A 27,442-nucleotide genomic window follows, 5' to 3' on the forward strand; every position below is an offset into this window, starting at 1 on the left:
ATATGACAGGATGGCTTACGCTATATGACAGGATGGCTTGCGCTATATGGCAGGATGGCTTGTGCTATATGACAGGATGGCTTGCGCTATATGGCAGGATGGCTTGCGCTATATGGCAGGATGGCTTGCGCTATATGACAGGATGGCTTACGCCATATGACAGGATGGCTTGCGCTATATGACAGGATGGCTTGCGCTATATGGCAGGACATCTTTGGTGCTATATGAGGGGACAGCGTGCACTGTTTCAAAGGGCAGCTAAGGTGATATATGACAGGGGGACTCGTGTGCTATATGACAGGGTGGCAATATGACAGGATGGCGTAGGCATAATAGGACAGGACTTAAAGTTTCGGCTCATGCTCCCCACCACTTGTACATAGACACTGCGTGTATTAGGCTGCCATCATCTACATGCAAATACAGAAATACGTGCAAACGATGTTTCACATTTAGGAGAAAAACAAAAATAGAGCTTTTGAGCATGTGTAATACAGCAGAAATCAGCAACGGAGAGAGTCACCCTGCTCCAAACCCCACCCCCAAATGAACAAACGAAATGGCTATTGGTTGTAATCAAACCAAACAAGGTCTGGATTCAATTGGGCATTCTTGGCCCTCTGTCTGGTACCCCCTTTTGGGTTCGAACCAATCTGCACTCTCCAGGCCGGAAGGTTCAGTGTTTCTTGCTGACAGACAGACTGGCAGACAAACAGACAGACAGACAGATATGGAGACTGGACGTAAAGGTAGAGAGAGCAAGGTAGAGAGTGTATGGTTTTGCCCTCTGGTAATCTGCAGACATTACCGGTTTGGGCAGTTACATTAGCTTCTAAACTCGATTGAGAGAACATTAGATCCCCTTAGCAAGCCACAGATACAGCTCCTGCATTACCACGTCAACCAGGGACCGTAATTTGATTATTCAAAATCAGGTTAGTAAATGTTGCTACTTGCCTTAAATTACTCAGAAGAGCACTGGCTAAGGACAATTGCATCATTCTCATAATTGCATATCAAATTTTGAAATGTCATTGCCGTGCTGTGGCTGGCCATATAATTATTCAAAAATACCATTGCATTTTGAATGTATGACAGTTAACAGCGTATACATTCATGCACTATCGATATTGCGGTAAGGTAATTGCTATGGGCTTTTAGAGAATTTATTTTTTCTTATATCTACAAAGATATAATTGATAATACAGCTCTCCGTACAGTTTGAACGTGTTGACAGTCTGATGATGATGATAATGATCATAAAAACCATATGAAACAAGCGATACATGTGTCATATTTCATAATGGGCCAGTATATAATGGACCTCACACTATCCCTCTGTCTCTCTCACATTGAATTACACCCCCTTTTTAATACTTAGGCAATCATTTCCTAAACATTTTCTCTGACAGGCCCTTCTTCTATATTCTAAATGTGATTTTTGAAGTGCTACTTGGCATTAAACTAGCTGAAGGGCAAACTCTGGATGATAATAACATCAAATTAATGAAATGTCAAGCAGATGTAAATGAGGCAAAAACATCAAACCGTAGCAGCGATACTCTACATACCAAGCAGAATATACTGTATGCTGGGTAAGGTTTAGCTCTTTGAGGTGTGTTTACAGCAACATGCATTTCAGTTCTTCATCATCCTCACAATTGGAATCATCAGTCTTCTTCATCATCATCACCATAAAATAAGAATGTTTTTCATTTTCACTCCATGGCAAGTTGTACTGTGCATATATGTATAGAAAATATACAGTCCCCTCCAAAGGTATTGGAACAGAAAGGTCAATTCCTTTGTTTTTGCAATACACTTAAGACAATTGAGTTTGAGCTCAAAAGATGTACATGAGATGACCATCAGAGAAGCAGTATCATTACACTCCATTCCAATTATTTAGCTGAAGCTTTTATCTAAAGCAATGTACAGTTGATAAGGGTAAGCAGGGGACAATCCCAGTGGAGCAATGCGGGGTTAAGGGTCTTGCTCAAGGGCCCAACGGCTGTGCGGATCTTATTGTGGCTACACCAGTGCTTGAGCCACCAACCTTCCAGGCCTCAGTCATGTACCTTAGCCACTAGGCTACATGCTGCCCTAGCATGCGTATTGCACACAGGATTTTTGTTTGAATGGTTCTTATTTGTCAGTTTGTCATCGACCTGTCTAAATAATTCCCTCATATATGTAGCTATCTATTTATCAACAGATATGTACAGTTGGTGGACAGATGGATTAAGCACTTTATATATATTATAGCCTACCTTTACCCTAACCCTGAAGCATGCTCAGTAGACAAGACCTCATTCCATCTCATTCACATTCCTCTGTTTCATCTTTGTAAGGTCACCTTGGAAAATAATATTTTCAGAGCCCTTTTTATGCTACAGGGCAGCCTGTAGCGTTGTGGTTACGGTACATGACTGGGACCCACAAGTTTCAGTGATTCGATCCCCGGTGTAGCCACAATAAGATCCACACAGCCCTTAACCCTGCATTGCTCTAGGGGAGGATTGTCTCCTGCTTAGTCTAAATCAACTGTGAGTCCCTTTGGATAAAAGAATCAGTCAAATGACATGTAATGTGATGGTTCCATTAGCTTTCAGAAATATTTAAGTTTTTTATATTTAAAAGGGTGTCAAGAAAACAGTCTAGTAAGAAAACAAATAATAAAACATTGCTTGGCATTTTGACATCAAGCCACTCATTTATGGGAAATGTAAATATAATACAAGGATGAAAGGATTGCAAACAAGCAAACAAGAGCTTTGCAATAATCCAGTGTCAGACAGGAGTGCATTTCCACCAAGGGCCTTGAACTCTCTCGCATACAGATGAGAACCAGTCTAAGCCCCATTAACACTAGAACAGGTTCTGACTCACTCCTACAATGTACCTTTTCAGCACCGTTGTTTAGGGAGTTATCTAATCAACAGTACATAGATGTGGGCACCCATCAGAACTCTGTGTGTGTGTGTGTGTGTGTGGGTGCTTTGCTGTGCAGGCCATAATGTGTGGGTGTATGACTGTGTGTTATGAAGTATGCAGGTGGTGTGTGAGTGTGATTTCACCCATCGCTAAACAGTATTTTTTCCCTATTGTGTTGTAACTCCCCACAGACACCTCCATGCTGTTTGATAATTCCTCAAATGCATAACTTCAAATGGCTCTTCGAGAATAGTTGGATAAAACCCAGTTGTATAAAACCCATTAAAGCAGAAGCTTAAAAAAGGGAAATTAAACTCCCAGCCACCTTTCCCGCTGGCGTTTCTTTCATAACCAGTCATTTAAAAAAAGTTTGGTCTGTAAGTTTTGCTTAAGTGTATATTGTAGGCATAAGTATTTTTTGAGACTGTACTGCTTTGGTGCAGGTTTTAAAAATCCAAGTGCCTGCTCATCAAAATGGTGGTCCCTTAGCATGTAGCCTATAAGTGCATACACACACACGCACACACACGCACACACACACACACACACACATGCACACACATCCACATGCGCACACACACACACACACACACATGCACACACATCCACATGCGCGCACACACACACACACACACACACATCCACATGCGCACACACACACACACACACACACTCACACATGCACACACATCCACATGCGCCCACACACACACACACACACACGCACGCACACACACACACACACACACACACACACACACACACATGCACACACTGAAAGTACAGTATACTGCCCACTACAGGACTTTTGGTGATGCAGTTTAGATGGGCACCCTGCAAATTTGCACTTTATCCAATCAGTGGCAGTGTGGCAGCCAGTAAGTGGGGAGGCAATCAGATGTTCACTTGGAGTGGGCGGCCATTACAGAAATCACACCTGACCTTCAGCTCTCCAGTTCGAGATATTAAAGGGACATTTTTATTATCTTCCTGTTTATACATTTAGAGAAAGAAAAAATACATTTCATAAGCTGTTTTCCCGTGGTTTAATGAACTTTAAATGTTAGGGGGGAAGAAGTGACTGCAGCAGGGCTTTGAGAAAGGGGAAAGGATAACAGTACGCAAATCAGTACTGGGTTTCTGGTGATCCATCCAGGACAGGCAGTTAAAAGCAGAGGACGGGTTTTACTTTTACTGTTTCTGTGGGGGCAGCCCTAGCGTAGTGGTTAAGGTAAATGACTCGGACCCACACAGCCATTGGGCCCTTGAGCAAGGCCCTTAACCCTGCATTGCTCCAGGGGAGGTTTGTCTCCTGCTTCGTCTAATCAACTGTATGTCGCTCTGGATAAGAACGTCTGCCAAATTAATGTAATGTGGGGACAGGGCACATTGGATAGGGACCCCTCCCTGGCCCCCCAAATGTCACGAGTAGAACGCCATCTTCCAGGCCAGCGCATCAATCAGCAGGCAGCGGCAGGGTGCTGGTGACCGTGGCGACCGATGGCACTCTCTCCCCGGCAGTCAGGAGAAGGGGTGGTGGGGGGAGGGGAGACTTTAAAGCGACCGTCTCATGACCACCTCTCATTCTAGTGTTTAATCAGCTGTGCGTTCAGCGTTATGCAGCACGCACTGCGTGCTGTGCTCCTATTGCGCATAGTGTGAGCGATAGTGAGATATAGGGCGTAGTGGGGGACGCTGTATGAAGGTAGGGGGCGCTGTATGAAAGCCACACGGGCCTGCATGCTGTTTTCAGGGTGATGGGTTCTGTGTTGGAGGAGGGCTCTGTTGGGTGAAGGGCTCTGTGTTGGGGGGAGGGCTCTGTGTTGGGTGATAGACTCTGTGTTGGGGAAAGGGCTCTGTGTTTGGGTGAAGGGCTCTGTGTTAGGGGGAGGACTCTGTGTTGGGCGATAGACTCTGTGTTGGGTAAAAGGCTCTGTGTTGGGAAAAGGGCTCTGTGTTTGGGTGAAAGGCTCTGTGTTGGGAAAAGGGCTCTGTGTTTGGGTGTGTTGGTGCGTGTAGTGTGTGTGGATGTGTGGGCACACACTTCGAGTTAGCTGTCAGATGCAGGTCAGGATTGAAGGCCTTTGGTTTCTATTCTAACCCAAGACAAACCGAGTTAGTGTCTGTTCATGGACACCTGTGAAATGGCATCTGTGAAATCATGTGCGTTTATTTAATATCTCCTGTGCTGGTATATCATGAGGACATATGTGATGCTGATGCTGGCCCAGCAGTTTAGGAGGAGTTTTCAAAATGTATTGATTTAGACAGTGCTGAGGTGACATTGGCCCTCAAACGGTGACTGAATGCAGTTCTACAGAGTATAATCAATCACTTGGTTGTAATGACTCTAATTTTCATGAAATTATTGATTGTCCATTTCATTAGTGACTGTCAATGACATGTTTCCAGCACCCATGTCATAATCATCATGGCTGAATTATTTATAATTACATTACATTACATTATTGGCATTTGGCAGACGCTCTTATCCAGAGCAACGGACAGTTGATTAGACTAAGCAGCAGACAATCCTCCCCTGGAGCAATGCAGGGTTAAGGACCTTGCTCAAGGGCCCAACAGCTGTGCAGGTCTTATTGTGGCTACACCGGGATTGGAACCACCGACCTTGCATGTCCCAGTCATTTACCTTAACCACTACGCTACAGGCCACCCTGTAAATATAGCCCTGTTATAAAGCTTGCTGTTGACTGAGAAGCTGTTGAAGAGCAAACAACGAGGTAACTGAAAGGAGACGTGGAGTGAAAACGCCTATATGGGTTTCAAAATTGAAAAAAAATGTATCATAATTTTTACTCACGACGTAGTAAAAATTGGACGTAGTTCAATTGATCATTACAGACTTATTGTCCCAAACTGATTACCCTACCTGGCAGACTTCCTTGTCCCAGAGCTTCTTTAAATAAATGTAATCCCATCGCGCCTTCTATGCCCCCCCTCCCCCTCCCTTTTCGCCTCTGTATCCACCAAGTCTCAAGGAGCAGCCTTCAATTTCAGTAACTACAGAAGGCAGATTAACACCGTGGTAAACATTGGCAGATTACGTCATACAGTTTCACGGAATGACGCCACTTCACGTATTATATACGATTAGTATACATAAACATTAGTATACATGGAAACATAAGCTTTAGGCTTTTTGCTGTAGGCTCTGTTCCTCGGGGGCACCCGCTGATCATGTTCGGTTGCTTGTAAACGCTAAACGAAACAAGGTAAAATAATATTGCGTTGGTGACGTGTTTCCACTGCAGGTGTTTGAACACACCTGTAAACCGTGTTTAATGAGCGATTGTGTTTTTTCTTTAAGACTGAGATACTGAAGAATTTGGGTAACTCATCAATTTCATGAAAAGCAACTCTGAAATAATAAATGTATGTGAATGAACCCTATGTTCCTGTTCCGCATACATGAACCCTCTGCTCCTGTTTTACTCAGTCTAACTATAGCCTATTAATAGCAAGGCGGGTTCATTATCTCAGTAAATAATATCAATTTCATCACCGAAGTACGCATGCTCCAGTCTGTTGCAACTACCAAAGCCTTAAGATGTTTCAGGAAATGCGATGACCTCAGTGAAATTATTGTCGTATTAACGACTGTTTTAAGTAAACACAGACACAGTTTAAATAGAATATTACCCCACAGCAGTAGCTTCGGACGGTTTCGGCACTCAGCACTATCGCCCCTTGGTATTATGCAGTAGGCTAGTAAGGACAATTATGAAAACTTACCTCCCAACGCCTGTTTCATAACAAAATCCATGATGATGGCTTTTCGTCCCTGTCTCCTGTTACTTCGACGATCTCACATTCAGATTGACCAAACGAAGTACTCCTTTGTTGCCAGACCTAAAAATAAAAGCGCAGTGAAATGATATCAGGTCACCTGTCCTCCAAATAACAGTGCACGGACCTTGACACAAACTTTTCTAAATACAGTTCAGTGAGTCATTTTTGCATCCTCTACGAGCTAATGTTGGGTTATCACATCGACCAGAACAACTGGTTTGGCTGAGAAAAATCAGTGAGCTACTCTGTGATACTGTAAATCACAAAGTCCTTGAAGGACACGGGGTCAATATACTGTAGCAGATAACGTAAAACACAATTTAACATCATGACTATCCACTCTAGTATGGAGTTTCAAAATTATCGACCTAAATTAGAAGATCTGAAATCGCCCAACGAATTAATTGAATTCCATTAACATGTCTGTGAAATCTTTACCACGACTGAATTATATAATTATATATATTATTTGTTGACATGCATTAGAAAAGGGAGGGAAGCTTCAAGTTTTTGGTATCAAAGGACCATAACCTAGCCCTACGAGAGTTAGGATGACACGTGGCACGGCATCTTAAAAATGTCCCACCGTATATTTTAAACTATTCCGATCCGCTGTTCATTGGTGACGCTTTCGGTTGATGAAGGACTGCAATAGTTTTAACGGAGAACATTTTTTGCAAACGACTTCCGGAGCCCGGTAATCCGCTTCCAATGTGAAAACTTTATATTGCCCAATTGCAAGATACATCTGAAACGCTGGCCGAATGCGCAGCGTTTTCAATCGTAAATACTCGAGACCCGGATGAGTTTAGTAAATCTCGGTGTTAGCCTTTAAAGTTATATTTGTAATTATTATTATTTGCCACCACATCGCCTTATCTGAACCCATGGCGCTACTGTGTGTAGCCAATCTACAGTGTAGTCCTGCACGGTGAAAGATTTCAGTACCATCGCTACTGGAGAGCTCCCGTTTCATTCAGTGCTCGGGTAAAACCAAAGCATACATTTACAATGTAATAAACATGGCGTTTACCTGTCCGGACGATTTGTATCTTTCAGAGAGACAATTTAACCCTCCAGATTGAAGTTCACAAAAATAGTAGAGGCGAATTCTTAGCAGCTCGCGCAGCGCATCCCTGTGTTTTTCCTGGCTAAAGGACGTCCTTGTTGCTTCCTGCACGGCGGCAGCGCGAGTGTTTGCGAAAGGAACTGCAGCTGCTGGTGAAGGAACTCGGATCACATGGAGTTCTACCTTCCGAAACGTCCCACGTTCTAACGGGAAAAAAGACCGATCAATTATTTATGCCGCTTGTGCGTTTTGCGCCCTCCCTTTTCCTGCGATGGAATTTCCTCACTAGGTTCGCCAGCGCACCAATGTAAAATATCTGTGAGTCGTATAGCAACACCTTAGCTATCGTCTATTTAAACAACATTTATAAATGTATGTATTGTAAAAACACAGTGTTGACCTACATACACGTTTTTATGTACGAAACGAGGCGATTTCCTGCTCTCCAGGATATGCCGTTCAAAGATACATGTGATGATACATCAATCTTTCAGAGATTCGCTTCAAGGCGAGGTTTGTGCCACAGAGGGATGTGAGACTTTAGTTTAGCATAAAAGTAGCAACCGTTCGTCTGGCAGTAATCGTTTCTGCAGTAGGCATTGACCTCGTTTCGTCCTTGGGGTATTTAAAGCGGCACCACAGCTGCAGACCCCCCCACCCACCCCCCCATTCCCCGGACAAGTTCAACTTCCGTATGTGTGGTGACATCAAGCACGGGTGTGCGGTACTATGAAGGCTTAGCATACGATGATGAATTCCCCTAACTAAGCTTAATATAGGCTGTTTTCTTAATTTGGTAAAAAATGAATCTGCTTAGAGACATAGGCACACCCCCTTCTCTCCTACATCGTGAGTGGCGAACTGGATAGTGGTGGCTTTAGTGTATATAAGGATGTGGAGGCACGGATTCCACGTAATGTTGACGAAAAAAAACAGTACGTTTCTGCCGTAAGGTGTCGGCATTTCCATAATGCCCGAAACAGTGTCACTTAAACTATGCTGTCATTTTTTGGAAATAATTTTTCGAAAAGGATACAGCTCTTTAAACTGCTCGGAAATGTCATTTAAATTCATTTGTGTTTTATATACAACATACAAGTGATGTGTCACATGTTGACATAGTGACACATGTTGGTACTATACCAACATATGACGTATGTATGCATGCATGTATGAACTTACAGTATGTATGCAGGTTATGTATATTTGAATGCATGTATGAACGTTCAGGACGTATGTATACACGTGTATGAACATGTGGTTTGTATGAATGCATGTATGTACACGTCTGTATTCATTGCTATATTTTGACAGCTTTATCCCAGGGGTCCTGTATATACATTTTCAAAAATAACATGCTAAAGTACAACAGCATATAAGAGACTGAAAAAGCTAGTGGAATCTAGCCATCTCAGTGGTAAAACCATCTCATCACTGTGTAAGGGAGCGCGGTCATCGAGTCGATCATCTTGATTTGTGTCATCATCTTGCTTCTCACTACAGCACAGAGTGAGGATAAGAGGGGCAAGAGGGGCAAGAGGAGGGGCCACAGTGCACAAGACAATTAACTATGATGAACAGATGGGAGACATTCAGAAGGAGAATCTGTTGGTCAGTTGGAATTGTGTTGTTGGAGGACCACGGCTATATAAATGGTTGTAGCGCTGTACAATTTATGCTTCTCATTCACCCATTCATACACACACTCACACACCGATGGTGATTGGCTGCCATACAAGGCGCCGACCAGCTCGTCAGGAGCATTTGGGGGTTAGGTGTCTTGCTCAGGGACACTTCGACACAGCCCGGGCGGGGGTCAAACCGGCAACCCTCTGACTGCCAGACGACTGCTCTTACTGCCTGAGCCATGTCGCCCCCATGACCAGTGTGTTGCAAATTAAGGCTGAGGTTGTGTAAGGCCTAGTGGCTAAGGTACATGACTGAGACCCAGAAGGTTGGTGGCTCAAGCCCTGGTGTAGCCATGAAAAGATCCACACAGCTGTTGGGCCCTTGAGCAAGGGCCTTAACCCCGCATTGCTCCTGGTGGAATTGTCCCCTGCTTAGTCTAATCAACTGTAAGGCATTTTGCATAAAAGCGTGAGCTAGATAGCAAATTAAAATCGAATTAAAATGAAAGTTTAAAGCAGAGGCATCAGCATCAGCTGACACCAGGGACAGCCTGCTTCTGCTCAAATGCCCAAATGCCAAATGAGTGGGGTGTGGGGGCGTTCACAGGCTGAAAACAGACACCCTGGTTTCACAACACATTTTTCATTGGGAAATACATCATTGTTTTGGATAAAAAATTCTGTGCTTGATTGATCTTGCCTGGTGCCATTGAACCAACCAAGATGACCAGAAGGCGGGGTTTTCAGTTCATAGGTTACAATACACCAGACAAGCTCGGTAAAGCATAGAAAAGTATTTGAATCCAAAACAATGACATATTTCATTCAGGTCTCATGTGAGCTGTTTCTGTCAAAATAACAACATCCTGAGCAGCCATTGTCAGTTTGCATTTTAATGAGCAATAAATATAGCTACAATCACAGAATCCCCAAGATAAATACATAAAACAATTTGTTATTTAACTGACAATTTCATCCTAAGATTTCTTTATCTGACAAGTGTCTGGGTAGGTACCTCAGGCATCAGTAAACATGTGTATATTTTGCAGTTCCCATTTACAAGTAGGGAGTTGCAGCTTCCTACCGAGAGAGAGGAGTTGTTTCATTTCAGTCAGGCATTTATCTGGGTCACGGGTGTGGCTTTTTCATGCCTTTTCTCCGTTTGCCATCGGTGGTGTCACAGGAATGCCATTCCAACGAGTACCACTTCTCTGTGGACATGAATCAGGTGACCATCTGCCCAACGTGATTCCTTGAGTTTGTGACTGCAACGATATTTCCATTTGCATTTCTGTATATATCCGTTTCTGTGTCAGCATTTACATTTTAATCTATGCTGGTATGTGAGTTTGGGTCTGTGAACTTGTCTGAATCGGTATTTGTTTAAAGGTACAATAGGTAATTTCGGACTCTTAACGGTCAAGAGAGGGATTGCAGCAACAAACACCCTCAAACCACAACACAGTTCATCCCTCCCACTTTTCCCACACTGACGTTGAGTCCCCCCACCTATTCCATTGGCTGTGGCAATTAGAACCGATTTTCAACCAATGAGCTTGAATTATTGTACAGCTGTACAATGTTTTGGTATAGAGTATTGGTCCGTGAACTGTATATTTTCAAACTATAACACAGGCATAACTTAGGACTATAAACACAGGCAGAGGGTGAGTCAACATGTCAGTGAGCCTTTTTCAATGATAGGAAGGGATTTACAATGGTCTTGTAACAATGTTTTAACACAAAACTCTTACCTATTGTACCTTTAAATGTATGTTTATACGTCTACTATCCTTTCACATTTGCATTTGTGCCTACATCTGTCCACATCTACGGCTGTCTGCATTCACATTTGTGTTTGTATCTACCTTTGCGGCTGCATCTGCATTTGAAACTTTGGCTCATGATGTAATGTGGGAGTTAGTTCCATGAGTTCAGCTTTGCTCACTTATGCGGTATATTTGTGTTGAGCCCAGGCCTCTGTGTCAGTAGCAATAGGAAATATCAGGTGGGAATTGTCATTTTATTAAACTGAGAGAAAGCACTGATAAGGGTTTTTCGGTGCATTAATTTCCTCCGTGAGCATATCCATTGATTGGAACTCAGATGATTGTGGCCACAAGCTGTGATTGTACACCAAACGGTATAATTACTTAACTCTCTCCCCATGGCACCAGTCCCTGAGTATTACACATTTTTATATGAGTTGCAAAGAGCTTTATTAATATGTATTTTATAATTGTGGAAATGGTAATATTAGATTACATACCTGCCAGCTCTGCACTGAAATAATGAGACGGGTATTGGATTCAGACTTTTCTACACTTTACTGAGCTTGTCTGGTGTATTGAAACCTATGAAATGCTCTCAAAAAGTGCAAACCCTGGCTTCTGGTCCTCATGGTTGGCTCCATTGCACCCGACAAGGTCCATCGAGCACAGAAAAGTAGTTGAATCCCAAACGATTACCCAGGTCTAACCTACACCATTACTAACCTACAGAAGTAGGGTCTGGAGTGAGTTCCATTGTCAGTTTAGTCACATAAGGAATCAAAATGCAATAAAATAACTGGAAAATAAAGGATGATGGCAATTGTGCAGTTCATTTACTCAATTCATTGACTTGACCACATCCCTGGTGAGAACCTCTTTGCTTTCAGCCTGGGTCGGGGAGTCGGTAGGTTGCACAGCTTCAAGGAGTTTTGGGGCGGTGGTGGTGATGGTGGGGCGGGGGGGGGGCGGTGTGTTGTCGTAGCAACAGGATGTGAGTCAGAGTGCGCGGGGGGGGGGGGGGGGGTGGTGGTCGTTGGGCTGGGGTGGGGGTTGCGGGAGATGGGGTGTGATGATCCGGCACTCACTTTACGCCCAATTATCTGCACCGTTCCCGGGGCTAAATGCGTGCAGTCTGAGGGGGATAGAGCCTCCCTGAAGACCTGCTGCCACTGACAGAATTACTCACCTCTCCCTCCCAGCGTCCACCGCCGTCGGGAGAGCAGGTGCAGCTGGTGCACCTGAACGAATAAATGATTACCTGCGAAAAATGCTGACATATTTGGGTTCGAGTAAAACCCTAGGCTCTTGTGCTGAGAGCTGATTAGGGAGCAGGGGTGGGGTCCAGACCTGGGTGAAATACGTAATTGTTTTGGATTCAAATATTTTTTCTGCGCTCCAGTGATCTTGCCTGGTGCCTTGCGCTAGGTTAGCCAACTGGGAGGACCAGAACGTGGGGCTTGTCCTTTTTGAGAGTAGTTAATAGGTTCCAATACACCAGACAAGCTCAGTAAAGGACAGAAAAGTGTTAACTGGGGTTCTGGATGGAACCGAAGCGCAGAGCGACCGCTCCTCATCTGCCTTCCCTCCTCAAACTGTTCCTCCGGCCAGGAAATTAATTACCGGACATTAAATATTTGGTACGTTTTACGTGGACCGACAGTCTGGTCTCTCATTAGCCTTTGATAGTATGAGCTTCCTCCCCAGTTCTGGCGTTACTGCGCTGCACACACTCGCCACAGAAGGTTCCGGAAATTCTGCACCGGTCTGCATTATAATAACGTGACCCTTTCAGCGAATCAAAAATAAAACTCAGGCTCATAGGAAGTGCGGTTTCAGCGGTGCATCTGCAACTTTTCACATTACATTACATTACCTCCGCTTTTACCCAGAGCGACATACAACAACATGAATAACCATAACTAGATTTTTAGACTTTCAACTTTCAGGCCATTGCAAACTGATGAGCAGAGGAGAATTCTCAGAGCACACAAAATGGTCAGGGTGTGCAGCCCACTGTAACTGCGTCCATGCCATGATCGAAACATGCATGTTTGTCACATGTTTTAATGTCGCTGGTGGCGTGAACAATGCTAAAGGCCTATCACAGCCAGAGATTAGGTTAGACACAATGGGAAATTGTGTGGTGATCCATTATCACCACATTATCACTGTGGCCCTCTGACTGTGCTGGGTAATTGAACGCACAGCTCTGTATACAGTAGTCTAGTGTAATGGGTGAGGAGCAGACCTGGGTCAAATATATAATTGTTTTGGATTCCAATACCTTTCTGTGCTTGATTGATCTTGCCTGGTGTAATTGAGTCAACCGAGAGGACCAGAAGTCTGGCTTTGCGCTTTTTGAGAGTATTTCATAGGTTTAAATAGAATGAAAAAGTCTGCACACTGTATATGCTCCCGTGTAGATGTGAATTTATTCATTATTAACATAACATTTTCAGCCTGATAAAGTCTGAACAGACACAAGTCTGGAGAAGAACTCAAAATGTTACTAGTGTGTTAATAAATTCCTACGTTTATATGGGAGCATATACAGTGTGCTCTCTTAAACCATGCTTTGAGATTGTTTGTTCAATAAAAAGCACATAATACTATTATTTTATATTTTATTATTTATTTGGAGGTATTCAATAACTGAGCTACAATATACAATATTCATATTCAGGTATTTGATAACTCTTAAAATATTCATATTTCATTTGGTGCTTCTGCCTCGGGAAATCTGCTGATTGTTTGTTTTTTCCACAGTAATTGCCTCTTGGTTGCACAACCACCACCAGGGGCATATGTGAGCACTCTGATGCAATGCTGAAATACGTGCATGTTCCAACAGTAGGGGGCAGCAGTGCCCTTTCTCATCACGAGGAGCTTGCATTATCATTATAGAGCTGAAATGTCTGTTCAGTAAATACAGTACCAAAATACTCACCAGAGGGAAACAGACATTTGAATCATGGTTATGTTTGTTTCTATTCACACACAACTCTTATAAAAAAGTATTAAAGGTACAGTAGGTAATTTTGGACTTCTAACGGTCAAGAGAGGAATTGCAGCTACAAAAACGCTCAAACCACGAACACTGTTTATCCCACCACTTCTCTTCAGCGCGCTGACATTGAAACGCCATTGGCTGTGGCAATTAGAACCAATTTTCAACCAATGAGCTTCAATTAATGTACAGCTATACAATGTTTTGAGTGCCGGCCCGTCAACAGCATATTTTGAAACCCGAATTTAAGGACTATAAACACAGGTATAGGGTGAGTCAACATGTCAGTGAGCCTTTTTCAATGATATTAAGGGATTTACAATGGTCTTGTAACAATATTTTAACACAAAAATCTTACCTATTGTACCTTTAAATATGGATATATATGTCAGGGGTGTCTCTTTTTCTCAGAATATGGACAACCCTGGTGGAAAATCCAGCCATGACCAGTTTTAAATGATAAACAACAATCTCTTTATAAAAATTAGCTTGAGCTGGTCAAACCATAGGCAGCACTGATGGTACAGTGGGTAGCCGCCTCACAGCAAGGAGGTCCTGGGTTCGAATCACCGTCGACCCGGGCCTCTCTGTGTGGACTTTGCATGTTCTCCCCGTGTCTGCATGGGTTTCCTCCGGGTACTCCGGTTTCCCAAGACATGCAGGTTAGGCTGATTGGAGAGTCTAAATTGCCCATAGGTGTGAGTGAATGGTGTGTGTGCCCTGCGATGGACTGGCGACCTGTCCAGGGTGTATTCCTGCCTTTCGCCCAATGTATGCTGGGATAGGCTCTAGCCCCCCTGCGACCCTGTTCAGGATAAGCGGGTTAGGATAATGAATGAATGAATGAATGAATGAATGAATGGTCAAACCATGTTGAGTATGGAGCTGGGGGGCGTACTACAAAGCAAGATTACAGGGTTGGTGAGCTAACCTAAGCACTAACCTTAGGTGTCCTGTACTACAAACCCCAGTTACTGTCAGAGATGTGGAACAGAGGAACCAAGCACAGATTCAGGCTAATGTGCAAAAACAGCAGGCTTTAATAATCAAGGCAGACAGAGTGTAATCCAAACACAGGCAGGGTTCCAAAACCAAGTGGTCAGTCCAAACAGGGCAAAGGTATATAAATCGCAATTCAAAGAGAGAGTCCAAAGAGCCAGGTCATAAAACAGAAAAAATAAAAAAAATAAAAATAGAACAGAGATTAACAGACAATGAGGAACAGGTGAGATGAATGACAAGAGACATGAAGGAAGTACATTTAGGGAGTGGGAGGCAGAGACACTAAACGGAGCACAGGTGAAACAATTGAATGAGAGTGAATGAAACACTAATTGGACTGCAGTGGTCACAGAGGGTAACAAGGAACGGATGCTAACAACTTAGACAAAAACCAGATACAGAAAAACACCTGACAGGTTACTTGAAATTAAATTGCCAGAGCAAATTGCCAGAGCAAGTTTGCTGCACGGTTAACCTGGCCAGGCCAGTTGCCTGGCCAGTTGCATCAATGGAGTTGCATCAATGGAGGGTCAAAAAAACTAAGTAGTCACCTGGTTCATCTAAGCTTCAAATAGTTCCAAACAAAGCCATTGAATGCATGTATTTCTATTAACAACATAAAGATGGTGATTTATGGTGACTAGTAAACAATATATGGAGTGCTTCAGCATATATACATTACACACCAACCTATATTGGATTTGTGAACATAGTTACATGATCCTTGTAAAAAAATAAAAATACCTTGGATTGGTACAAAAAGCTAGCTACCCTTGGCTAACCAGCATGATGCTGGCTAACTGTATTGCATTGCATTTGAATTCATATTATGCTTTTTCAACATCTACCCCCTGCCAGACCTCTTCGTTTGGCCTCCACAGGCTGCTTGGCGCCTCCCCCTCTCCAAACTTTCACCTCCCGCTTAAGACTACTGTCTGTTCTGGCTCCATGGTGGTGGAACGAACTCCCCATGGAGGTCAGAACAGTAGAATCCCTTTGCCTCTCCTACGCCTTCCAGATTCCAGCTATGCCTCTCTGAGGGCAAGGTCCTCCCCCCCTTTTTTTTAGAAGCACATAAAATGTGTGCCTTCCTTGATTTTGTTGGATTTTTCACATTGATGATAGTGGACATTTTGGTGGGTCGATCTGCTGTTGGTGCGTACAGAGGATCCTGTCTTACAGCTGCTCAGGCATACCTGTACTACTCATAAAATACTCATATAATACAACTATATAAAAATATCAATTCCACAAAATACAAAAAAAAAGAAACTCAGTGCTTGAGTGTTTAAAGCACTTTTGGTGCTCTGGAAAATAGTTTTCTATACTGATTTATTCACCCAAACAGCCCCTCTTTGCCGTTATCAGCCAAAGAGCCTTCTCTTGCCGCCGCCCATCTTGCTGTTTCGATCTAAAGTTTAGCCCTCTTTACAATCGATGCTTATCTTTGGAGACTCGCTGGCTGAAGGGCTTCATTGTGAGCGCGTGGAAAATGACTCTTTTAAACCATGCAGTGCTGTTGATGTAACAGCCCTGAGACACTGTGTGAAAAAGAGCTCCCGTACCTGCCACCAATCGCGAGCGGGGTTTCCTCGGGGGCCCTGCAGGGGCTGAGACGAGAGGCCACAGATCCATTAGGCCTGGCAAGATAAAATATCAGAGCCTTATTATCCCAGAGGAGCTTGCAGACGGGCAAAGAGACGGAAGGCAATATCAAAAGCATTTACCTGGGGACACCGCGCCACCCACTCAACAGCATTTGAAGACACACACCTGGAGCAAAGGGGATATTCATCATTTGCAACGACACACTGTTCATCAATAAGGTCTTCTAAGGTCCCTGTAGTCTGCAGTCTCACACTGAGGTCTTTGATGGAGGAGAAATGGAGTATTCAATGTTGTTTATTTGGTAACGCTTTCTTTTTATTGGCCCGACATAGATATCTATGAATGCTTATGTTTCATAACACACCATTTATCTATTTGTGCTATGTACTTTTACGTGTTAGCATTTTTTAATTTTTTTAAAGATATTTTTTAGGCCTTTTTTCAGCTTTTTATTGGACGGTATAGTATAGAGAGACAGGAAGAATGGGAGCGAGAGGGAAAGGCATGCGACAAATGTCAGACGGTCGGATTTCAGCCGCCGACGTCGCTGCTCGCAATGAGCATGCGGTCAGTGCTCTACAGGCTGCGCCACCGAGATATATATACTTTGCGTACATTTTTAGAAGTTTGTCCACTTCGGTGCTCTCTGCAAACTTCCATCCTCGAAAGAAACTTTGGTTCTGCTCGTTCTACACGTCTTCCTCTGGAAGTTATGTCCGAAAGAGGGCCTCAGTTCTCCAGTCAGTTTTGGAAAGCCTTCAGCACGTTCCAAGGCTGCACTATCCTCCGGTTTTCCCCCCCGGACTAATAGAGCGCATGAACCAGGAGCTGGAAAAGACACCGTGCTGTCTGGTTGAGAAATCATCCATCATCTTGGGCATCGCCAGGTCCTCATAGTGGCCGCTAGGGGTATTGAAGGCAGTCTTCCACTCATCCTCCTCTCTTACATGAACCAGGTGGTAAGCATTGCCGAAGTCCGGTTTGGTAAAGAACTTGCAGTTCTGGAGAGAGGGGAACACCGAGGAGATGAGTGGAACAGGGTAGCGGTTCTTTATAGTGATGTCGTTCAATCCCTGGTAGTCGATGCACGGGCGAAGGGTTTTCTCCTTCTTCTCCACAAAGAAGACCAGCTCCAGCGGGTGACGATGAGGCACAGATCGGACCTGAACTCAGAGACTCGCTGACATACTTTTCCACTGCTTGTGTTTCAGGTGCAGACAGGGAAAACAGACAACCTCGGGGAGGCGTGGTTGATGGCACAGTCGCACGAACGGCGAGGTGGTGAGGAACTGGCTGGGGATTCGGTGGAGACGGTAGGTACATGGACAGCGCGTTGGACAGGTCAGAGGGCGTCTCCTCAGAGGACAGAACTGGAGCGGAAGCACAGGAAGCAGGGCGGAGACAGGAAACGTCACAGCCTGTGATCGTCCCTTGGGCCTGTCCATCTCTGGGTCATGACGTAGAACCCAGGGTCTGCCCAGAACCACGGGGACATGGGGCGACTTCATGACATCGAAGGAGATTTCTTTGTGATGAGTACCAGAGACCAGGAGGCTTACAGGAGCTTCATTTAACTTAATTTAGTTAACCAAAAATGTCTTTTTTGGGGAAATAAATGATTTCTATATGTAAGAATTTGGTTGATTCCAGTGAATCATTAATGAAGCATACTACTTTACACGTTATGTGAAAATAAAGATCATGTCAATAACTATTATTTTTCAGTTTACAGTATTTTTGTGCATATTTATCAAGGGCGTCAATAATTCTGGAGCCTACTGTATGTACACATTAATCTGATTTAATCTATTCCTGCATTCTGGTATGAATTGCTTAATCCTAGATCAGCTGTTCGGCATTGCTTTATGAATACGGGGAAGAGAACTTTGACTGTGAAACAACAGAAACAACTAAAGCCTCCCAACAGGCGTCATACTCAACCCTTCAGGAACAAGGATTCGTTTTCATCTCGTTTTCAGAGCGGCAAAGGGGCCTGGAGCTTTCTAAATGCCTAGCTAGTCTAGGCTAAGCTAGGCTAGGCTAGTGCTGCATCTCCTCCGGATCACCATGGCGCCACCCCCCTCGTCAAATTTTTAGGCTGGCAACGGTAAGGACACCTCTCTCGCACCGGGTCTTTTTGCTGAGGCAGGGATTCCGTGTGCCGGCGAGGAAATTCCCTCGGGGGCCGTGATGGAAGGACGGCGAGCACAGTCATTTCTCATTTATATTCACACAGTCAGCGGGTTCAGGAATAGCAACAAAGCAGCAGGGCCACCCCATTACGGAATACCTGCAGTCACTAATGGATAGGGGGTGAGAGCGGCGTCAATCATTTTTATGATTACCATACACGCTTGCTACATGCAAATTGAGACATGATTTAATGACTAAACAAAACAGCTCATATCATCAGTGTTTCATAAACAGGTAACAAATAATGAATCAAGAAATTACTAAAGGAATGTACAGTATGGAAATCAATTGTCCCTCAAATGCGATGCATCTCTGTGTCTCTAACACTGAGACATATTCAAATGGAAATATTACAATTAAAATATGATGTGTATTCACTACAATGAAAGATACATCATGCAAGCATATGCTTGTGTGTGTCAGAGTGATGCGGGAGTGAGCATTTATGCAAGTGCAAGGTTATGTGTGTGTGTGTGTGTGTGTAAGAGAGAGAGAGAGAGAAAGAGAGAGAGAGGCTGTCTTTGTTATTGACAGTACAGTTGAGAACAATTCCTCTTCTCTTGAAACACCATGACACCTGTCCGGCCCACCCATCACCTGAACCCCCCTCTACACACCCACACACACACGCATGCACCTTAGTTGTCAGGTACAGCAGGAATTCTCACACACATGGAGATCTGTTGCAAGAAGTGTGTTTCAGACCAGACTGTGCAGGTCATCAGAATCTGAGTCACCTGATTGGCTGAAAGCTAGAAATCATGAAGTGACTCACTCCCATCGTGTGAAAACTTCTTTCTTATTTTAGAGAGCAGACTGTTAATATGGTTCACAACATTTTTCCCTAAACCCCAGTGCTCTTTGATATTTGCTGCACTAAAAGAAGCTTTTGAGGAATTGTCTTTTCTTTTCTTCAGTGTCTAATTGGATGGCCATTTGTACCTGTTAGCATTGTCTTTGTTACATGTTAAATCATCAAATCATGTTAAATGTTACATGTACACATTTTACACCATACAGAAATTTGGAAACACAAAAGCTTTTCATATAGTAAACAAAAGCATGTCATTATTATTTACAATTGTTTTCATTTTATATTGTATTGTTCCAATCTTTGTGGACCTGCACATGCTGTGGAACAGAAGGAAAGGCACAGAAGCAAATCACACGCTCTCAGGATAAAGTGTGAGCCAATCACATGTTCTCAGGAGCATGGTCTAGCAAATAAGAAACTTTGTTTTTTAACGTCTGGAATGCAGGTTCAAATCCCAGCCAGATTTATCCTGAACGCTGGGAGAAATCACCTTAGTGGCTGCAAGCTAGAAAAGCTTCATTTCAGTGGCCGCACAACTATTGAATCCTTATTGAACAGGGTGCTTAACCTGAATACGTTCATTATCATACTCTTCTGCATAAATGAATATGTAAAAAATAAGATGTGTAATTAGCTCTAGATAAGAGGGACCTACTCAGCAAATATATAATTTAAGAATATCCACGATCATGTCTCTGGACCAGCATCTGTCGCAATACTGATGACATGTTCCCATTTAGATCCATGAGCACACTGTGCCCCTGTCTCACTGCTGTCATACTGTGACACTTCTCTAGGGATGATGACAGAAAGAAATCTGAACCGTATTCAAGCTAACACCGTGTCCACAAGGGCCTGTCGAGCTGTTATCTCGTTTGCACTTTTCCTAATGACTTTCGAGCACAGCCGTGGGCCGCTGGAAGCGTGCTATGACCACATGCTCCCGCTTCCTGCAGAGCGGCTGGAAAAGGCGTCCGATCGGTCTGATCCGTATTCTCAGCCGGCGCCGGGCTTCACGCTTTCCTTGATACCCTGATGGACTTCGCCTCAGACTTTGTCAATCAGCAAGACTATCTCCTCTGGCAACCCTGGCAAGACTATCTCCACTGGCAACCCTGGCAAGCACGTCTCCACTGGCAACCCTGGCAAGACTATCACCACTGGCAACCCTGGCAAGCACGTCTCCACCGGCAACCTGGGCGAGTCTGTCTCCATAGGCAACCTGGGCAAGCTTGTCTCCATAGGCAACCTGGGCAAGCTTGTCTCCATAGGTAACCTGGGCAAGCACATTTCCATAGGCACCCAGGCAACCCTGAATGCAGCAGCATATCTAAAAGAAACAATATAAAAAAGTACCAACATAACAGAATTTATGTCCAGTATTTTAAAGAAAAGTACAGGGTGTCCAGAACATAGCGGTGTGCCCAGCTGATTTTACAGAATTTGCCAAGAACATAGCAGTCAACAAATGTATGTATTTTATGCTAAATAAATTTTTATTTTTTATTTTTTTACCTGTGTGGTTAGGTAACATTACAGATTAATCAACTGATATGCATGCTGGCTCTGACAGGATAAGCAGCATAACTTGCGTTCAGATTTCTTAACCCTCCTATTATGTTTGGGGTCAATTTGACCCCATCTCTTAATAACCACTTAACCTTTTTTCATCTTGATACGGTATGATTTTTTTTACATTTTCTGTTTTGATTGGATTAAACTAAATAGTAAACATGCAATAAACATGTTTTTGTTTTCAGAAGTCCTGTACCAACTTGCATGTGTTGTATGGACTTTTTTTGACCCTCTGTAACGATAAAATACAAATTTTTTTGCAATAATTTCTTCAGAGTATTTCACAGGTTCCAATACACCGGACATGATCAGTAAAGCAGTATTTGAATCGAAAACAAATATTGGGGAGGTTTAAAATATACTTTCCCTGACGATCTGTTATTTAGTTTTTTTAGAATTGTAGTTTGTTTGAATATTGGTCATAGTATTCCTTTATAACCATAAGACCATCAAACCCGGCATAGCCATTTTGTTGAAACCATGTTATCTTTAGACCCAATGTGGTAGTAATCACATGTGACAGATTGGGCCATGTGTGTGAATTGCTTGATGAAAACCCTCAGCTCACAGTTTGGACCGTTTGAACAAAGCTTTAATCCTGGGATGAAAGTGTTCTTTCCCATGAGGCACTGATGGCTAAAGCCACCTGTAGTGGATTAAAGGCTCACAGAGAATAGACAGGTACAGGTGTGTATGGCAGCTCCAACAATCGATGCCCTTTTTAAAATGTTCAGCACTCTGACTACTGAACAGAAATGGCACTGCATGCAAGAACTCCCATATATAAAATACACTGAACACTTTATTAGGAACATTTTTACTTTATTACACCTACTTGTTTATGTGATTATCTAATCAGCCAATTGTGTGGCAGCAGTGCAATGGATAAAATCATGTAAATACGGGTCAGGAGCTTCAGTTAATGTTCACATCAACCATCAGAATGGGGAAAAAATGAGATCTAAGTGACTGACTGGAATGATTGTTGGTGCCACATATTACAGCAGTGGTATGCAGAAGAGCATCTCTGAAAACACAAAGCATCATAACCATAAGTGCATAGGCTACAGCAGTAGAAGTTTAAAATATAAGTCTAATAAATAGCAAATAAAGTGCTCACTGAGTGTATATTCCATATAATAAAATCAAATTGAATTGCGTTGGTCTCCTCTTTAAACTGGAACTTCTAAAAATGTTGATTTTGACTGTCCAGCTTCAACAACCATTATCTACAGTATGTAGAACAAACTTAAAGTGGGGAAAAAAGAAATCTTGGCAGGGCCCTGACAGCCCATAAATAGCATTGTGTTCTGGTGTCTCTTCAGTGACAAACTCTGCTGGAGGTGGGACCCATAGATTGCGGGCTTATCCATGCGACTTTCATTTGACGATGGAAGAACAGCGGCATTCTTCTAAACAATTACTCTTCGGGCCTTGAACAAGCATGCCCCGTCCAATTACACTGTTCCTCTCTCAAAGGCTGCAATCGAAACACCACGTATCTAACAGGGCCCTGTGTGCGAGTTGGCTTGCGATTTCTTTCCGAGTTGCTTGATGGAAACCCTCGGTTCACAGTGGTCCGGACTGTTGGAACAAAGCTTTAATCTTCGGATGAAAGCTCGGCTGAAGATTAAAGGCACAAGGCGCACGTAGAGTAGACAGGTGAAGCCGCGCTCCCAAGCTGAGCAATAAAACCCGATTTAGCCTGACTTGAACTCTGTATCCCAGAGTTAAATATCACATTTGAAATTCTGCAGGCTTTGGTTTCATTTTCAGCTAGGTCCGGGCACTAGTGCAATATGTCTTCTTCCCCCATCGCATGGATTCTGATTTGTTATTTTCAGCTAGACCAGGGGCGTCGAACTCCAGTCCTGGAGGGCCACAGCACCTGCTGGTTTTTGGTGTGTTTCAGCACAAGAGATACGTTTCAAAGTCTTTCGTTGGCTAAAGAGTCTGTACACCTTGTTCTTGAGGCCTTAATTGGCTGGAAAACTGCAAACCGCAAATACCAGCAGACCCTGCGGCCCTCCAGGACTGGAGTTTGACACCCCTGAGCTATACAGAAAAATACTCTGTAAGGAGGACCTGTAAGGTCAATTTATGACTTTATAATTTGACTCAATAGTTCAAACCCATGAAAAGCACATTTCATGAATTTAGAGCAAGGTTCAAAGATTAGCGGCGCATGGTTTTGATGCCAGTCACGACTTCAGCATTCAGGGTTTGGTTTTCTTCTTTCCTTTTCAGCTGCATTAGAGCTTTATTACGCCCCGAACTGAGAGCCTGTCTTTAAATACGATCACATTAAACTGAACACTTACCGTTGCCAAAGTCGGATTTCATCCTGTTAGTCCCGTGACGGTGCGCTAAACCCACTTAATGTGCTCAGGAATTATATTCAGAGAACACTTAATCATGAGATACTGTTTTTAAGTAAAGAGATGACTGCCGTGTCAGGTAGTTCGGTTCATATATTAATCGACTGCTGGCAGAAGAGGGGTGATGCGTTGGTGCAGTACTAAGAAACCTGCGGGTGTTTGGGATGCACTCTCTGAATTGGCCATCTCCTGCTGTTATGTTTTGCTTTTGTTTCAAAAGGAAATAAGGTGACTTTTGGCAAAGCACCGCTCCATCTCTGGGGTCTGATTTGTTTAGCGGTGATGCACAAAATCATCAATTGTTCAGCAGTGATGCACAAAATCATCAATTGTTCAGCAGTGATGCCCAAAATAATTTACAAGGCTAAGACTAAGAATGCATCGGTGTGTTTTATGTCTTCATTCGTCTTTGAAACCAAGGCTAACGAACGATAAAGACCCGAAGCACAGAAAATGGAGCCTGCAGACCTGAAAATAGATTCACATTAGTCTTGTGGCTGTGTGTAATTGTCAGCATGTTTAGAAGTGGATTATTTCCTTTGACAGAGTATCACGATTTCTCTCGGGAACATAAACCCTCACGATCTCAATTATGTATTGAGGATATTTGTTGTTTTCTACTATAATGATGAATGTGATTAGCATACATTTTCATTTTTTAAATCATATTTTTAGATAATTCTCTTCAGATGTAATGAGCTGAAGTATGCCGATGCTCACTAGTAAATTATTTAAAATATTGGATTTGAAATTGTTTTGAAATGCAAGCAATCAAATACTGGTTTGTTTTGTGACAGTTTATCCTAATTTCCATGTACAGTATAAAAGAGGTATTTCTCAATGTTAGTTATCATTGTTTTATAGTCATCAGTTAATTGTTTATATCTAGATGATGTCGTATTCATAAAAACTTCAGTGCCATCTTGTAACAGTGGCAAAATGGGTTTGTCCAGTTGCTTATTAAAATGAAATGTTATATCACCAACTCTATTAAAATGAATAAAATATAAAACAGAGGAGACATGATGGGGAGGAGGGGGATGGGGGGTGGTATTGAGTCTAAGCCTACAGGAGCCTTGTTCTGCTACAGAGATTCCCACGCTACCGAGACCTCGCTCCTGACCCGATCTGTCATAATACACTCTCATTGAAATGAATTATTTCTCAGCATACACACAAGTGAAATTGCATTACCATTCTCTCCCATTGGCTTTGATTCAGTGTATTCCCAATCTTTTTTTTTTTTCAGGAATATAGCCTAAATCGCTTTCTTCCCCTGGTTTTTACTTTCTGACTTAATAGGATGATTGGTATTCAGGCTTAGGCACCGCTTTAGGCCCGAACAGCCCTGGCATAACCAAGAACCTCCATTAGCCTGTTCTGTCATTGGGCTGTGTACTGCGGACCAGAACTAACTCCGCACAGCTTAAAAGCTCACTGGCTGGTTCTGGCTGGCACCAGGAGTGGAGCCTGAAAACACAGAGACTTTCTCTGGGGCCTGTTTAACGCACCGGCCCTGATTGAATCAATGCGCTACATTTTATTTATTTATTTAATTCTTCACACTGTTTAATTTCAGTGGTCACTGACCAGAACTAACAAAACTAACAAAACAAAACAAAACTAACTTGCAAAAATAGGTTTTGTGAGGAAAATGTAGATTTTTTTTATTATTTTGTTTTGTTCTCTGAAATTAGATTTTTTTTTTTACAACAGTTATTTATAAATTCAGTTACATTTTGCCAGTCTGCAAGCAATTTTACCCAGAGAAATGCGCACTGATTACAATTATACATGCAATTCATTTACATAGTCGGAGGCAATAATGCATACTGGCTTTTCATGCCATGTGTAAAAAATGTCATGCAAGTGGGTCACTTTTATATACAACCCTTAGAGAGGTGCATTGTTGGTATTTTAAGTTAGGATATCTAAATTGACCGCAAGCAAACAACGTGTGATGAGCAAAGGCAGCAAGCCAAGGCCAAATTCACCACAGGAGCTTGTTTATTTTCATGCCACCATTGAAATGCCATCCCCTGGAGTTCCCCGAGGCTCAGCGTAATGGCGTGGGAATGTGCTCTGTGGCCACAAAGCACTCTGGGAAATGACTGTTTTAACTGCGTCTACTGGGGCTGGAGTTAATTTCCTCCCGTGCAGCAAAATTATTCACGTTCAATCATCTTCCACAGTTTTCATATGAGCTCAGCAGGTTCAATGTCTACACTCTGGCAGTGGAGATGCTTCTCATTTATTGTACTTAACCCCACATTTATTAAGAAAAGCTGAATACAGGACCTCTCAGTTTTGCACTGCCTGTGTTCCAGACGTGGGTCAATCGCGTAATTGTTTTCCATTCAAATACTGCTTTTACTGATCATGTCTGGTGTATTGGAACCTGCAAAATACTCCCCAAAAGTGCAACTGATCCTTTTGGTTGGCTCAATTTCAGCAGGCAAGATCAATCGAGCACAGAAAAATATTTCAATCAAAAACAATTTTGTATGTTAAATTGTGTGTTTGACCCAGGTCTGCTGTGTTCCGGGATTCCTCACAAGAGCACTTTTTTTTCTGCCGCCTCCTGATTTATAAATGAAGCACTGCCCCCCCCAAACAGCACCCGTGGCCTTAAGCACAGCATGCTACCTTGCGCACCACCCCCATTCTCTTTTAAAGAGCTTTTTTTTTCTGAAGGGTGGGAGGGTTGTGGTGGAGGAAACGATACCCTGATTCATTAATGGATCATTCGCCTGAACCGTGACAGGAAATATGGCCGCCGTCTTTTTCCTTCGCATGCTACAGTTACGGAAAATGACTAATTCACAAGAACTGTGCAACAGCTTGGAAGGAATCATTAATATCTTGCGAAAACTGTGGCGGGTGAGCTTTTGAGTACAGCTGAGAAACAGTGTAAGAATGAATCTATTGCATTTCCTAGGCATAGGCCGTTTAAGATTTCTAGCACTGACGAGGTGACTTTTACTTAAACGGAATAAATCAATTTACTCCTGCAGCCACCAGCATCGGTGCAGCAGTTAAGCAGTTACATATTTTTGAACCTCTGTTTTTAGCGGTAATGCCGGTGGTAGCAGAGGCTGTATCCATTCCGCTGTGTTTATGTCTCCTTCGGAGGAAAGTGACAGGTGTTATTTTCTGCCGTGTTTATTCAGCGTGCAGCCGGTGACTGATCCGGGGTTGATATCTCTTGTGGTTCCCCTTGCATTGTGTATTCAGCAAACATCATTTCACAGTACATGCCAGTGACATAAAACCCATAAGTAATGTATAATATAGTGTGGGGAGAAGGGCTAATGTATTTTCAGGGGCTAGATTTAGAGGGGCCATTATGCACTGCAGGAAACATTTGGAGAGGGTTGAAGGGAAAGACTAATGGTCCTCATTCTTCTAAATATCCCATATACGGGCGCGACTATAGTGGCAATGGTTGGAATTGTGGCTCGGTGAGTGAGTACAACTTTTCACACAGATGGAAAATGAATGTGGCCTGCTGTTTAAAGAGCTGAACTCCTAACTGGTGAGCTTGCTAGTTTAACGCCCAGGCTGTGCTGCTATGCCCTCAAGCAACTTTTGTCAGTAAACCCAGAGCTGTTAAAATTGATATCATGAAAACCGCAAGCTGTAACTTGCTCTG

General features: G+C 43.1%; 1 protein-coding gene across 1 annotated transcript in view; it reads right to left on the reverse strand.

Annotated features, from left to right (window-relative positions):
- LOC133134596 (complexin-1) overlaps nucleotides 1-8,136 on the reverse strand; it is a 51,435-nt gene extending 43,299 nt beyond the window's left edge. Inside the window, exons 1-2 of the mRNA XM_061250805.1 lie at nucleotides 7,778-8,136; nucleotides 6,688-6,804 (exon numbers count right to left, since the gene is read on the reverse strand). Coding sequence (XP_061106789.1) covers nucleotides 6,688-6,718 — 31 coding nt within the window. The 5' untranslated portion in view covers nucleotides 6,719-6,804; nucleotides 7,778-8,136. The remainder of the gene's footprint in view (nucleotides 1-6,687; nucleotides 6,805-7,777) is intronic.
- Between the last annotated feature and the right edge of the window lie 19,306 nt (nucleotides 8,137-27,442).

Source organism: Conger conger, chromosome 8, assembly GCF_963514075.1.
Source record: "Conger conger chromosome 8, fConCon1.1, whole genome shotgun sequence".
In the NCBI taxonomy this organism is placed as follows: Eukaryota; Metazoa; Chordata; class Actinopteri; order Anguilliformes; family Congridae; genus Conger; species Conger conger.